This window comes from Mycteria americana, chromosome 15 (genome assembly GCF_035582795.1).
Source record: "Mycteria americana isolate JAX WOST 10 ecotype Jacksonville Zoo and Gardens chromosome 15, USCA_MyAme_1.0, whole genome shotgun sequence".
In the NCBI taxonomy this organism is placed as follows: domain Eukaryota; kingdom Metazoa; phylum Chordata; class Aves; order Ciconiiformes; family Ciconiidae; genus Mycteria; species Mycteria americana.
The window spans coordinates 422,005-437,874 of record NC_134379.1 but is presented as its reverse complement, the minus strand read 5'-3'; the positions used below and the strand labels follow the sequence as shown (position 1 = coordinate 437,874).

Below are 15,870 nucleotides of genomic sequence, written 5' to 3'. Positions count from 1 at the left end.
TTTTTTTTTTTTTCTTCCTCTAAGTTAGGCAGTTGAGATGGCAGTATAAGAACTAGAAATAAATTGTTTAGTTTTTCTATTTGGCCCCAATGATTTAATTAACATTACTCCCTTTGATCAGAACTTTAATTCCTGGTATTTCATAGCTTTGATCCTTAGCTGACATGAACTGGCAAGTTTATACAAACTTCAGCTGCTTATCCAGTTTGTACCTGGGGAAAGTTAGTCTTGAGTCTGAATCAGTATTGCACATCAGTATGTATTTTCATGCTCTGTTATCACTAGCATTAAAGTAGCACCTGCAAGCCCAACACTTTGAAGTCTGGCTCTCCATGTAATTACTATTACTTGGCTTTGAGAACAATGATTTGCCAAGGCCCCAGGTAAGTCTAAAGCTCCTTCAGATCCAAGCTTGCAGCTCAGGTTCCAGCATTTGGCCCATTTAGCGTTTTAGGGATGAGCAGGTTGAATGCTCTTGCCTGTCTACCATCAGCTTTCTTTCTCTGGACCATAATGCCAGCCCCGCCTTTCAAAACTTCTGGAAAGACCTGAGGTTTTGACCCCACTCACTACACAAGAACTCAGTCTCTGAGCTGTCAGAGAAGCTCTGTGCAATAGCCCACTGCTCATTTCTGTTGTTCATGTTTGGAAATAGCAAAAAAAAAAAAAAGTGCAGCATTAACATTTCTGCCAGTTACAAAATCTACAAAAAAACCCCCCTACCTGCTAGTCTGGCATAGACAAATCCAAACAAACTAAACCTAGACTTCTGAAATTTACTTTTACTCACAGGACCTCTGTATGGGGCTTATCTGGCTCTTGAGCTTTTAGGCTATATTGGAGGAAAAGGTTGCATTCTCAAGCCTTTGTTCTCAGCTGTAGTGCCAGGAAACTTCTCTATTTTTTAAAAATAAAAAAAATACTTTCTCATGTAAGGAATACGTTGCCATGCCAGTTGGCAGAGCTGTTGGTCTATTCTTGTGATGAGAAAAATGCCTTCGCTTGTAGTCTGTGTGAGCATACCTATTAGTTTCAGCACCAAATTAACTATTTTTCTTACTTGCTGAACACAGTCAAAATATATTATAAAATAAAGGGGACACATTTTTCATTAATCATTGGCATGAATTTGGAATTTTCTTAATTTTATACATAATTCTTCCTGGTGTTTTTTCTACACCCTTCTGCTCAGTGCCACAGTAGAAGAGCCTAGAAATGAAATGGCGCAGAAAGTGGATCAAACTACATCATTATTGTACTATTATTGGAAAATCAAATAACTGTAATGGTAATCCAAAATATAATGGAAAATAAGTGAAATTCTTCATATTTGCAACCATTAGAAAACAGATAACACTCAGTTTATTGTTCTGCAAACTTGCCTATGGATTTCAGACTTGGGAAGCTTTACATTCCTTCGTTACTGGGGAATGAGTTTGTTTCTGGCCTGTTTGGCATTCAACAGGACAGGAGTTCCTTCAGGTCAGGCCTCATATCCTGGCTTGCTGCAGAATTCTTTCCTTAGAGTGCCTTAAAGGGCTTCAAATGGCAAGCAATACCTTTGTGAAGATGTCCCTTGTAGACCACTGTTCTTGGGTTCAGCGCATGTTGCTCGTGGCAAATGGCTGACCTCAAATTCATCTGCCTTCCAGATGTCCTAAGAATAGAAGACTGATGTATTTTTAACCAACTTATTAAAGAAAAACATAAAATACTTTCTGACACTTGACATTTAATCTTGAGTTTATCTTTGCTTTCTACTGGTTGTCTGAAGCTAGAGGAGCACCGTAGTCACATAAGTACACATTCCAGCATCTGCAACAAGCCACAGCCTTTGAAGTCTTTTTACACCATTTCACCAAATTTACAGCTCCATTGAATGGTGTTTAACAGTCTTCAGATGAAGACCATTCTACCATGACTGTCATAGGCTGGCTTCTGAAATGCACATTACCTGCCAGTTTCTTGACCTCAAAAAATGGAACTCTGTGAACAGTTAAGCCTTTAATTAAATATGTTCTGACAATTGTTTCAGTCACTGATAACTATGATCTTGTTTCTATTGAATTACAATTATAACATTGGAGTAAAAAAATTGCAGACTTTGTACTGGCTTGTTATATTTATAACATAATGCATACTCTGTTCTCTGTTATTTAACCATATTTGAAGCAGGATACTCTCCAGTCTGCAGAATTCTGTCTTGCGTTCTATGGGTAAAATCCTTTAAGATGTCATTATCCATGTCAATACAAGTTTGCACTCTATTCTAAAGCAAATGGGTAAATGTATGCACAAAAGGGGATGTCTTGGGTTCCAAGCATTGGGTATAAAATACTTACTGTTCCACTTGATCAGTTTTCAATCATGAAGCCTTGCTGGACCTTCTTTTCTTTCTGATGTAAATGCAGTATACTATGGCGTCATAGATAAACCCTTTGCGACATCTCACTTCCTCAGTGTCCACCTTCAAGACCTCATAGCACTTCAGACAAGACTTCATTTTCTCCTGTGTCTAATGGAGTCTTGGTGCCTTCACATCCCAGAAGTGGCCCCATTTACTGGCGGTGTCTATGCCAGTTCTAATGACATTATATTGTACTTGTTGCCATAAACCATTCCATTTTCTAAAAAGTGTTATTGCCAGTGCAGTACTAATCAACATGACTAAAAATGCCAGAACCTAGCCTATAGTTCCTAATAGTCTCTGAAACCTGTGACTGTAAAACTTCAGCTTAAATAAGTGGAAGGCATAGCCAGCTAAAAATTATATTTTTGTCGGTTACAAGTATCCAGTGTGGAAAACACTAGAGGTGACTGGGATAGACAACTTTACATTTAAGCCCTCAGAAGCAACTCTGAATTATGTCATAGACATGAACATGTGAGATCTTTACCTACAGGAGATATTTTGTTATCAATTTCAAATGGAATCTCTGAGTCCTCCAAAGAATCAACTGCCTTTATAATATCTCAAATATTAAAGGAGACACCTATTTTGGCAAGACGGAGGATGTAATATTAAAAACTATTCATTAATATTCATAAATATTCATTTAATATTTTAAAAAGTCCAAAGTTCTGTGTGCAGTTGGAAAAAGAGGTTGAAATCCAGACATTGAGATCAAACAATTGATGATAGTAGAAACATTATGTTATTTTGTGAACCTGGAAAGACCTTTTGGTATTCTGGTGTCTGTGGTTTTCCCAAATACAGCATTTACAAAGACATGTCACAAACTTGATTTTATTGTCACTTAGCTACTATCTGTAATTACTATGGCAGACGTGTCATTTTTTGAATGCAGTTTTCAACTCTTGACAGCTTAATTTGCTTGAGGTAGAAAACATTATCTCATCTATTTCTGTTTGTTAGGTAATATATCTGTGTTTTATATATAAATCCACTATAATTTTAGCATAATCTGTCACAATGTCTCAGAAAAGAAAAATAAGGTTTCAGAAACAGTTTTTAGACAGACAACAACAGCGATGTCAGTCTAGTCCCTATAAAAGGAGAAACTGAGGCAGCAATGTTGTCCTGATTTCACAACATGGAAAATTCCTGGCTCAGAGTCATATATGTTAACACTTATACCCTGAAAGTCTGACTCAACTAATATTTAAAAGCAGAAAAAAAATTCCAACTCTTCCTAGAGAATGTTCTTAGTTATCATACTATGATCCTGACTTCCAATTTTGTTCCTAGTTTTGATGGCCAAGAATTGAGATGTTTGACTTGACTCTGGCAAACCTACATAGTAATTTATTCCTGTGACCAATCCTTTTTTAGGATTCTCTCCTCTGAAGTCAGTCTTGGGAGAGAAATCACATTCCAGAATAGCAATGCAGACACATGGGATCTGTTTGATCTCTGCTTTTAGCCCAAAGTCTGTGTTTACTGGGGAGTGACTTGTTATGTTTTGATATAGTAATGGTAGTATTCCACAACCACTAAAACCTTGTCTAAAAAAAGCAACCCTATTTTATTAAGAAAAACTATGCATAAATCCTTTTTAGATGGTTTTTGTAACCCAATTCCCAGGGAAAAAAAAACATACTGCATAGGAAAAGATAGTATTATAGAAAATTGCTAACTAAGAAGCTGAAAATAGTTCAACAAATGCAAATAGCAAATCACTTTAAAAAAAGAAAAAAAAAAAGAAAAAATCAGTCTGGTTTCTGTATACAGTGTACTGTTGCACAAGTGCCTAATAGTACAATTGTCGTAGCAGTGAACCTAAGCTAGCTTGACAGTGCTAAACCTTTGGGGCTTTTGTTTCAGCCAAGTTCTGAAAATTTAGTATGTAACACCAGGCAGAACTACAACTTCTGGAATAAATTTACAACCTCAGAAGCTGGGCTCCTCTCCAGGGTGCTGATGCAACAGTGCAGTTCTGCTCCGCACTCTTGGAGCATTTGTTTATCAACTGGTTTCACTCTGATAAGACTTTTTTTTAATGAATGAAGAATTAAGTGCAGAGGTTGACTGAAATCTGCTTGGCTCATTGCAAAGTTGCTATGAAAAACAAAACAAAGTCCAAGCTCAAATCTCTGTCCACTATGCAGAAAGAAAAAAAATCAAAACATAGTTTAATATTTTTAGGGTTGAGTCTCTCAGTTTCCTTCTGCTCTGACGTGATCAACAATGACTTGTCTAGAACAAAGTTGAAATTAATGTTCTGCAAATGCAAACACAAGATCATCCTCTTCTTATTCTTCCCAGCTCAAGCATTTATCTATCTACCTGGGGAAAAAAAACATGAGCAGAACATTGACCCCAAAGCTACCTTCTAATGGAATTGGAACTGAATTGCCTATATGGTAAAAGCTCCCTTACATGACAGAACAAATCATTACTCCAACATTAATTTTCTTCAAAAGGTTGTTTATTCACATTGTACCTCATTAAATCTGCGATGTTAGAGCATGAACAGCTCAGATCTGGAACACGAGGTCTTCTTGAGAAACCTGGAGGATTGATGACTTGCTAATGGCAGCAATGATGAAAAGAGAAATGCAAAGATCCATGGCAAAAATGAGCACTTCAAGCCATGCTGCTGCCTCCCAGAAGAGCAGCAACAGTGCCGGGTAAGCAGAGTGAAAAAATCTAGCCTTGAGATATTCATTGTGGGTTTAAGGCAGACTGCTCTCTAGGTAAAGACTCCGTCTTTAAAAACAAACCCTCCTACAGTTCCCCTGAGAGGGGGCTCTAACATGAGCTCAGCTAGAGTTTTAGACATTATAAAACCTCCACAGAAAGAAGCCACAGAAAAACAGATTTCGTAAGTTCTGCTGTTCATGGATTTACTTAGCTTACTTTCATTTCTGTTGGGGCATCCTAGCTCTAATAAAGTGATTTTTAAAATCACTTATATTGAGTTCTAACTTAAAATATTTTGTACGGTTAGAAAAGCAGTAACCTCTTAATATAGATCATAAAAGAGATCAAAATGTCAAATAATACTTCCTGCTTGATTTTTAAGTACAGAGCACTTGTTTTATATCATAAGCACCAAATTGCTTACTGAAATGAGTAGTTTTAAGGCTTTTCCTCCAACCAACTTTGCAATGTCTCGGTCCAAACTGATTCCACATTTGGACTTTTATAACCCATTTTATAACAAAGCCCATCATTTCTGGAAGATCAGTTACGTTTAATCTACTGATGTCCTCCAGAAATTGTGTTGCTCTTGCTTTGGGGCAGTGCAGAACTCCAAGAAATGCACTCTTCAAATGTCCTCCTCGCTCATCTACCAGAGGATGGGCACATGGCTGGTTTGTAATGCCTGGATAACATTGACAAAATGCTAACCTTTCCGGCTATATTACTGTGAGAAGGAATATTCTCTTTTTGGTTAGGAAACAAGCCTGTAAAATGCAGTCGTAAGGATGTTGTCTTTATGCCTACACTGGATCCCATTGGAGCTAGCATTGCATATGTGACTTTTTTCCAGATGGCGAAAGCTTGCAGATTTTGGAGACTGCTACATAAAGGTGGTAAGTAAAGTTTTCAGAGGTTCATTTGTTTTGCTTGCAAAGTTTTCGGAGTGAAGTGATTGAAACTGAACTTTGGTCGTTTAAAAATACACGGGCATTTGCACTTTGATTTCCGAGTACTTTGATTTTTGACTTCTGCCACTTTAAAGTTTGAAGTGAGCTGCAGCAGACCAGAGAACAGCAGAGCAACTTGAAAAGGGAGGCATTTTTCCAATACTGTATTCAGTCTGGGTTTTTATTTGGATATTGAAATCTCTGATTATTCTTTCAAGCTACGGATATTTCATGCCCTGCTACTTTAAAACCAACAGGGGGTATTCACTTGCCTACAGCAGTGAATGGATGGCGCCTGTTACACTCTACATCCGAATTCCTGTGTACCTGATCTACACGTTTCTGTGTGATAGTGTTATGGGGAAAATACTCCCCCCGAGCAGTGTAGGTTTCCCTCACGAAACTGATGGGACTAATTGTTGAGGAAACCGAAAACTTACAGTACTCGGCCTTTGTCCAAGGGATGTTGTATCAGGATCTACAAACGAATGCAGAAGGAGGAACCCTCCCCGCGTACGTTTGAGGATGACGAATGAAAATCTCCACGAGGAACTCCCTTTACCAGGGGAGAACGGCCGTGCACGAGGAGACGGCAGCGCCGGGTCGGTCGTTCCTGCTCTCCCCGCTCCCCGCGGGCAGAGTACGTGGCTGAGCACCCCGCTCCCGAGCCGCCTTCGCCGCTGCTGCTGCTGGCGGACTACACAGGCGCGGGCAGGCGGCGGGCTCCGCTCCCAGCGCGCCCCGGCCTCCGCCGCCGGGCCCGGCCGCCCGCCCCCGCCCCCCGCCCCGGGCCGCCGCGCTGCTCGCGCCTCGCCTTCCCGCCGGCCCCGGGCGCGCGCCCCGCCCCGCCCCGCGGGCGGTGGCACCGAGCGAGGAGCCGCGGCCCGGCCCGTTGCCGGGCAACCGCCGCCGCCGCCGCCGCCTTCCCAGCGTGCGTCAGTGTCGCTTTCCGCCGGGCTTCCGTCCGTCGGCGGCGGCCGTCCCCGCCGCCATCTTGCGCCTGGGCGAGCGGCGCAGGCCGCCGGGCCGCTATGGAGACAGGTGAGGGGTGGCGGTTGCCGCTGCCTCCCGGGCGCTCCGCGTGCTGGGTCCGGCGGGACAGCGCGGCCAGGGGCGGGCAGGCCGAGCGCTTGCGGTCCGGCGAGAGGCCGCCTGCGGTCCTGCCGCACGGGAGCCGGGGCCGGCGTGGCGCGGCCCTGGCGGGCGGCAGGTGCTGGGCGGGTTCTGAGCCCGCTTCCTCGGAGAAGGTGGGCTTGGGGCAAGCTCCTGCTGCCCCGCGGGCCCTCCCGTTCCTGTTCTGGTCAGGCCGGCACCGGCAGGTCGTTTGCTCCGTGGCCGCCGTCCGTGCCGCTCCTGGAAGTGCCCGCGGCCCTCATCCGCCCAGAGGCCGTGGGAGGGGAGGTGGTGAGAGGGCATCAGAGGGCGCGTCCGTGGTTGTAGAGCTAAATCCCCCTTTCCTAGAACTCTTAAATAGCTTTTGCCACGGATGACACCGCGACCTCTTTTTTAACATTTGCCCTTCATTCAGGAATCAGAGCTGCAACTCTGGGAGCACAAGGCCTTCCATCAATCCCAGTCTGTCCTTCATCTTTATTCCTGTGGAGAGTATTGGTTTTCACAGTTCTCCACGAGCCCTGGGCTAGTTGCTATGCCTGGGTAGCTTTTTAGAAAAAGACAGGTGTGTTTAGATGCAGCCTTTTCAGAAGCATGTATATCCTGGTGTTAAGGTCTGTCGATGCCAACAGCTGGGATCTGAAAGCTGGCCTCGAAGTCCTGTGAATGAGTGGTCCGTAGTGGTAACAGCAGACCCGAGAATCGAGAGCCTGCCTTTCATCAATAAGGGTTTGCTGTGTGTTCATGATGGTTAAGACTTATGTGTTCCCCTTATTGTTACCCGTGTTCTCAACTTGCATTGTACCGTTCTTGTATTCTCTGTTCAAGTTTCTTATTTTTTTAAGGACATAGCCATTTCTCTGTAGCATGGAAATACTTTGAGGTATGAGAGTCACTAAGGAATTAGAGACTTGTCACTAAAATATAATGGTAAATAGTAATTTGATAAATTCTATCACCTCATTTTTATGTCATAAGTTTTATAAGTATTACATAAATAATTACTCCTATTTAAAGTATTTTATTTAGTCTTCGTTGGTGCTACAAAAATCAAAAGAACTAAAGGCAGTGTGGGCTATTTTAAACAGGATAAAAAATGCCTGTTTAGTAGTTTGTAAAAAATAATTTTAAATGTAGAATCATCATTTACGTGGATTTTTTTTTTCCTGTCAGGATCCCCTAGAGCTTATGTTCTCAATGAAATATTTAATGGTTTTCAAAATTAATACAAATACAGGTGATATGGTGAAAATAGGTGAGGGAAAATCTGTAATAACCAACCTGGATCAAATAACATTGTTTACACCAATAGCAAAGAGAGATGTTTTTCTAGAATACAGTGATACTGAAAAAGAAAAAAATTTAAAATGGAGATATTTTGATAGAGTGATTCTAAAAATAAGAAAGTCACTTGATTCTTTATTCTTCTCTTTTGGTATGGTAGCCCCCAGCTCATATAGTCATGGGCATAAATGCAGAAATTAAGTGAATTCTTATGACCACTGCTGAACAGGCAAAGACTGTCAGTACCCAGCTTTGATTTGGTATTGGGTTCAAGTAAGTAGGCTGTTCTTCCACATTTTGCCTTTCAAGATGGGACTGTTTGGCAGAATTCAGAATAGTTCATGTTCAAAGGAACGTGTGGAGATATCTGGTGCAACCGCCTGCTCAAAGCAGGGTCCGCTAGACTGGATTGCTCAGGACCTTGTCTAGTCAGGTCTTCAGTATCTCCAAGGATGGAGATTCCACAGCCTCTCTGGGCAACATGTTCCTACAATCAATCACCTTCACAGTGGGGAAAAAAAAAGGGGGGGGGGACACACTCAAACAAACAAAAAAAACCACAAAACCCCAAACGTGTTTTAAAAGGAATTTCCTGTATTTCAGTTTGTGCCCATTGCCTTTTCTCTGGACACCACTGAGAAGAGTTTGATTCTGTCCTTGCCTCACATCACATATTTATACACATTGATAAGATCATCCCCAAGCCTTTTGTTCTCAAAGCTATACAGTCCCAGCTCTCTCAGCCTCTCTGTATGTCAGAAGCTCCACTCCCTTAATTATCTTTGTGTCCCTCTCCTGGACTTGCTCCTGTCTATCCATCTCTTTCTTGTCCTAGGGAGCCCGTAACTGGATGCAGCACACCAGATGAGTCCCGCCAGTGCTGAGTAGAGGGGAGGATCACCTCCCTTGACCTGCTGGCAGTGCTTTTCCTAATGCAGCCCAGGATGCTGTTGAGCTTCTTTGCTGCAATGGCTCGTTGCAGGTCGTATTCAACTTCTCCACCAGGACCCCAGTCCTTTTCTCCAAAGCTGCTTTTCAGCTGGTTGGCCTCCAGCCTGCTGCACAGGGTTATTCCTCCCCAGGTGCAGGACTTTGCATTTCACTTTCTTGAACTTAATGAGATTCCTGTTGGCCCATTCCTCCAGCCTGTTGAGGTCCCTCTGAATGGCTGCACAACCCTCCTGTGTTTCAGCCACTCCTCCCAGTTTTATTTAGTGTGTGCAGTCTGTCACATCATCTAGGTTATTAATAAAGATGGCAAACAGCACTGGATACCGTATCAACCCCAACAGTATACCACTAGTGATTGGTGTACATTGTACTGTGAGAACATTGCAGTATTCTCACTAATGTACTATATCAAGATATCTTTCCGCAAAAAAAAAAAAGTTGCCTTGCACGACTTTTAAAAATACATACAACTAGGATTTCAGTGGGCTGTTCGCAGTTCCCTGTTCTTACCTTCTTAATTTTCCCTGTACAAATACTCCATGTTTCTTGCTCTTCCCTTTTCCTTCACTCTAAACAAAGTGTCAGTGGGCATTCCTCCATTCTTTGCCCTTGCTTGGCTGCAAAAAAAAAAAACCCAGCGTGTTTATTATGGAGGCCCAACACTGATTCATGTAATGAAGGCTTTGCTAAATGAATCTGTATTTATTATGGGGAGTTACTGCTTTTTCTCCTGTTTAAACACATTATCTCTATTTGTATGGCTCAAACTGAGAAAATTACTTTCAAATCTGTTGTGTGGGTCCAATTCTTACTGTTTTTCTCGTGTATCAGATGATACAGGAAATCGACTTCGCTTCCAGCTGGAGTTGGAGTTTGTTCAATGTCTGGCAAATCCAAATTACCTCAACTGTGAGTACTTAAAAGTAAATATCAGGATTCTGAGGAATAAATATAGTTTAATGGTGTTTATTATTACTGGTAATGTTAAACACGGAGAGAGAGGGCTAAGCAAAGAAAAGGGAATGAGTCTTTCACAGCATAAAGGTAGTCTGTACATAATTTGTCTAGATTTCTAACAAGTGGGTTTTTTTAAAATGCAAAATCTCTTATTGGTTGAAATGAAAAAAATATGCATGTGGTGGAGAAAAAAATAAGTTCAAGTCTGTAGTTAAAAACTACAGTCAAGTTAACAGTATGCCTTTATCTGAAAACAGAATTTTATTAACATTAATAACGTTTTCAGGTACTATACCAAATTCTCTTGAATCCCCTACCAGTTTTGATGCTACAGTCAAAATTTCCCGTTTCAAAAAGCTGTTCTCTTCCTTGCTGTTGTATGAAAGATAGATACTGTAAGGGAGATGAGACTAGCTTATTATGCCTAGTATGTTGACATAAATTACATTTCTCCCTGTGTTTGTTTCATTTTGAATTATCAAAATTTGATTGCAATGATAAAGTTTTGACTAAAGTGCCTCTTTGTATAGTTTTGTGAATACATATTCTTGAAGTTTGGCAGATTTTTTCCACGCATCTGTAACTGACAATTCCTTATCTGTCATTTTATTTCAGTTCTTGCACAAAGAGGCTACTTCAAAGACAAACCTTTTGTAAATTATCTTAAATATTTACTTTATTGGAAAGAACCTGAATATGCAAAATACCTGAAGTAAGTGTTAAAATCACTTGGGTTTCTGCATTTTAATGATTTGATGTTTACCTTCTGTTATGTACTGTACAGCAGCATGTCAGTATTTGATTTCTGCCTGTAACCTTACCTTTGTCTTCCCCACTGTGTTCATATGCAACATAAATTTTCCTGTTTCCAACAGTCCAGATGTAGCAAGAATAGACAGAAGTATAAAACTTGTCTTTCATGAGCCATGCATGGAATCTTCCTTTTGTGGCCTGTATCTGCACTTTACCATTTGTTTAAAATAAAACTATTGAACATGATGGTACAAAACTACTTCAGATAGATAGGCCCAGTAAGCACACCTTAAGAGTGATTTTCGCATTGTTGATGCTTACACGAAACAAAGGATGATTTTGCATTTTTGTGAGTGTGCAAAATCCTTCAAATTTTGGGAGAACAGTTCTTGGTTATTTTCCTTAAATGAGCTCTGAAAACAGATACTGTAGCTGTTACGTATTTGTTTTAGTAAAATCTATAGCCATTAGAAAAGCTACTCTATGCAAGCATGTATATCCATTTATAAACTGTTACAGGACTCCTTGTTTCCTAGTCTAATGCTGAAGTTACTAAGTTACAGTGTGTGGAATATGCACAATCTCAAGTGGTTCCATACTTGAGTAAAGCACATACATAATAAAATCAAAATAATGAACTGCAGAATTATTGGAGACTCCAGTTTTAGTGTACCTTGTAAAAACTTGTATTACAGTATGCTTATTTTTAATCCAGGTATCCTCAATGTTTGCATATGTTAGAGCTGCTCCAGTATGAACATTTCCGCAAAGAACTGGTAAATGCTCAGTGCGCTAAATTTATTGATGAGCAACAGATTCTTCACTGGCAGCACTATTCACGGAAAAGAATGCGCCTCCAGCAAGCACTTGCAGAGCAGCAGCAACAAAACAACACCTCTGTAAAATGAAAAATGCTTGGAAGAGTGATGATAAGGTGTACTTTGTGTCAGTTGAAGTATTTACAAGAGAGGAATGAACCCCTTTGTAGGTTTGGCTCTGAGTGTGTGTGCATTTAATTTTTGATTTATCAAGTGACTGTGGTTTTTTTTTCTTTCATCAACTTTTTTTAAAGATACAAGACTGATAAACACCTACTTCTGCAATTTATTTTGTAGCAGGGCCAATTTTGTTGGACCATTTTGTAACAGTGTTACTGTAGTTATTGATTCCTCTTGATTTTGAAAACAAAACATAGTTTTGAGGGCACTGACATTTAAGTATGTAACACAAAGTGTAGCTCATAAGTCTGTTCTTAGGAGGCATTTTCCCTGGAGAATAAGGATGTGTCTCAAAGTGTGGCTAAGAACTCCCTCATGTACTACTATTTACAACTGCAGGATGAGCAAAGTTGAAGTGATGGTATTGTACAAAATCTAAATTGTGGATTTTTGCCTTGAAACTGAGCTATTACTTGTCATTTCTGTTTACCTGGTAATCATTGTTGCTGGGGGTCTTACACTGTTTTCCTTACAGCATGTTTTAGAGAGAGAAATCAAAGTGTGATGAGACAAGGACTGCAGGAGTGGAGCAGAGATAAGTAATAATAAACTTTGCAGATACTCAACAGAAGGAAATAGGCTGTACCTGTATCTATTCCATTAAAGTCAGCTTACTTTAATCTTGGTTTTCTGCCAGTGAAATAGTGGTTGCTCTCGGGCTTCTCTACAGTACGTGTAGTGAAAACAATTTGCGTTACAAAAAAAGGTGTAAACACTTGCAGTATTAGAGAATCATTTGCCATTTATTCCTGTATAGATTTTATTGTAAGAACGTAGATCTTGGCAGCTGTCAGGGATTTCATTTTCGTATTTCAGATTATATATTTCGTATCCTTGTAGGAGCAAGTACTGCAACTGTTGACCCTTAACATGTGATCAGTGACACCAGGCCTGTCAGCGTTCAGCTTATCATACTTAGACTGAACAGATAAGCCATTAAACATCTCTGGCACTGAAAATGTATCTTAACAGGTTCCGTAGCTCTATAAAGTCAGATTTAGGAAGAATAAGCAGGTTTTTCTGTTTCTCCTACCCCGCCGTCCCCCTTATTCACTATTAAAGGTATAACTTAGCAGTTAAGCCTTACTCTTCAGTAATTGTAGGCTGCTCTCTCAGTTTATAACATGAGCTCAGCTCCTTTAAAAAGAGACTGCAAACTCAAGTTTATTTGAACATGAAAGGAAAGATACAGTTTTTTGTTGCAGGATTTTAGTGGCAGGTTTAGACCTAGAATTTAATGACATTTATCTTGACTAGTCTGAAGTAATTAACCATTAAAGTTTTAAAAAGGTTAAGGATTCCTTGAAAGGACACTGCAAATAACTTGAGATTAACATCTTCGTAAATGATTGACTACTGGAGGATTTAGTCTTCAGTAAACAACATACGCACAAGCTCTGCTTTAAAACATTCTTCTTCAACCAGCTTCTGAGGCTGAAAGAAAAGTTAAGATGTTTTAGGCGCAATTCAAAAACCTGTTCTAGACTAGAGCCATTTGTGCATACTAACATTAGCCATACTCCAGCAATTGTTTTTCTGGGGAGGGTGGGGTGGAGCAAGCAAAGTAAGAATAATTGAAAAATACCTGAGGGTTTTCTGGCCTTGGAAGAGGCATTTCTAAGAAAGTAACTGCTAATTTAAATAATATGTACAAGTTAAAACTTGAGCTGTAGTCTGTTTGAGTCAAGAGTATACTGCACTTAACCTTGTTTCACTCCCATAACTCAGCATTTGGATTTTTTAAAATTTGAGGAGCTGCAAGTCAGGAAGCTAACAATATGTTGCTAAGAATTTTCTCTACCCCTCAACTGCTACATGCGAAGTGTACGTATTTTCTTTACTATATGTTTATTATAGACAACATTATACAGAAAGCAGAGTGGTTCTCTCTTGAGGAACTGTTTGAGCCAGGAAGAGTGCATGGGTGGGAGCAGAAGCGCTGTTCCTAATTGTCTGCTCTTTTTAAACAAGAGAGGGTGTCAGAAAGCATGCATGACTAATTCATTTACAGCCATAAGCTCCTGCCAGTTTCCCATTTGAATGCCTGTAGATCTAGAACATACAATAAATCACTTACTGTTCCATATTTAAGTAGTGTAGGCACTCCTGTTAGTTTCAGATTCTTCCTGAATTCATTGTTGGGATCTTTCCAGCTGTTCAGGAAGAAGGGATTAAGCACAGCTTGTAGAGGTGAATGTGAAGTTAGCCTGTTAAAATTCCTTCAAAAGGATGATTCAAAGGTCTTTGCCTCGGGCCTCCCCAACCCACTTCTCAGAACAAGCATGCAGATAGTTCATGTTAGGGATGGTGTAGACCTCAAAACTCAAAAAAAATGCTTCATTCCTTGCAGAAAAGGACAGTTCAGTCAGTTGTTCCAACAGGTTAGTTAACCTCGAGTCCACGAATAGCAAAGCTATATCAGTTGTTGGCATTAAAACAGTTACTTACTAGGCTCTATCTCCTACTAGGCAGTAGATGAATACAGACTCATCAGGCATGTTATGAAGTTCCTTCCTCACAACCGGTTCAGCTAGAGAGTAATTTTTAAAATATATTAGTAGTTAATACTTTTACTGTGCTACAGAATCACATGGATCTACTTTGACCAGCAAAGCTGCTAATTAATGTTTTGTCTGCTTCAGGTAGAGATCTGTTATTTTGTTTCATCTGGTTATCCACAAGCTTTGCAGAATTTATGCTTAACATTCAAGAGACCACTCTTTGAGTAAAGGCCAATTTCTGCTTTAATAAGTAAGAAAAATAATCATTTTCTCCTGTCTGTATGAAAGCCCATCAAAACAGTGGTAAGCAGTTGCTGTATGTACTCTGGCATATATGATCTAGAAAGTTCAGTGTGATGTTTTCTGAGGAACTGCCTTCATATTCTACTGCCAGACACTTGACTGGTAGGTCCCTTCTGCCTCTTGACCCATAAAGCAGAGCTGAATTAACTGATCATATGATTCGCTTCTGATTGCTGGGCCTTTTTACCAGCCTCCGCTGAACAACGTGTTACGTTATGTGCCATTCCGTGGAACGTGGCTAGCAGCAGCACGGACGGCTTGTTAGTGAGGCAGCAGCTTTAGCCAGCTCCTAGGCAGAGCCTACGCTGCCAGTTAGATTCACGAGCTGGGTGACTGCAGCTAGAGCTGGCACCCGGACCCTCGCCCAGTCCCCTCACGATCCTCGATAACGGAGGCGGGATGTTGTGAGGCCGCTCTGCACCAGGAGCTGCGAGGGGCCGACCTTACGTATCCCAGGAAGGGCACCCGGCGCATCTCCGGCTTCCGCAGGCAAACGGGAGAGAGGCAGCGCGTACCCGCGGGCAGGGGCACCCCCCCCCCGCGCAGCCGGCCCGGGAGCGGGGCAGTTAGCGCGGTCCCCGCGGGGCTGAGCGCCGAGGGCACCCCCGCCCGCGGGGTCGCTCCGCCGCTGCCGGCGGCCCTGCGAGGGCCGAGGGAGAAGGGCGCTCCCCCGCCGCCCGGGGCGCCCCCGACCGCGCCCGCCGAGGCCCCCCCGGCGGGGACCCGGCGCGCCCCGCGGGCCTCACCCGTCACGCAGTCCGGGCACCAGCTCCTGCCCTCGGCATCCTTGTCGCCGCAGAAGAGCGCGAAGATGGGCCGGCCGTGGTAGCGCTGCGCCGTCTGCACGAACTCGGGGTACCCGCGGACCTGCTTCTCCTCCCAGCCCATGGCGCCTGCGGGAGGAGCTCGTGGCGGCGGCGGGAAGTGACGGGCTCCGCCCCTGGCCCGCGTCGGGC

At 41.9% G+C, this 15,870-nt stretch overlaps 2 protein-coding genes across 2 annotated transcripts; one reads left to right on the top strand and one right to left on the bottom strand.

Moving 5' to 3' along the window:
- The first annotated feature begins 6,947 nt into the window (after positions 1-6,947).
- On the top strand, positions 6,948-12,219 carry MED31 (mediator complex subunit 31). Its single transcript, XM_075518474.1, has 4 exons — positions 6,948-7,095; positions 10,234-10,311; positions 10,975-11,071; positions 11,828-12,219. The coding sequence occupies exons 1-4, from the start codon at positions 7,086-7,088 to the stop codon at positions 12,018-12,020; spliced, it is 378 nt and encodes a 125-aa protein (XP_075374589.1). The 5' UTR covers positions 6,948-7,085; the 3' UTR covers positions 12,021-12,219.
- A 1,042-nt stretch (positions 12,220-13,261) lies between these two features.
- Positions 13,262-15,802, bottom strand: TXNDC17 (thioredoxin domain containing 17). Its single transcript, XM_075518475.1, has 4 exons — positions 15,661-15,802; positions 14,559-14,640; positions 14,188-14,263; positions 13,262-13,544 (listed from the first exon to the last, which is right to left on the bottom strand). The coding sequence occupies exons 1-4, from the start codon at positions 15,800-15,802 to the stop codon at positions 13,476-13,478; spliced, it is 369 nt and encodes a 122-aa protein (XP_075374590.1). The 3' UTR covers positions 13,262-13,475.
- Positions 15,803-15,870: the final 68 nt, after the last annotated feature.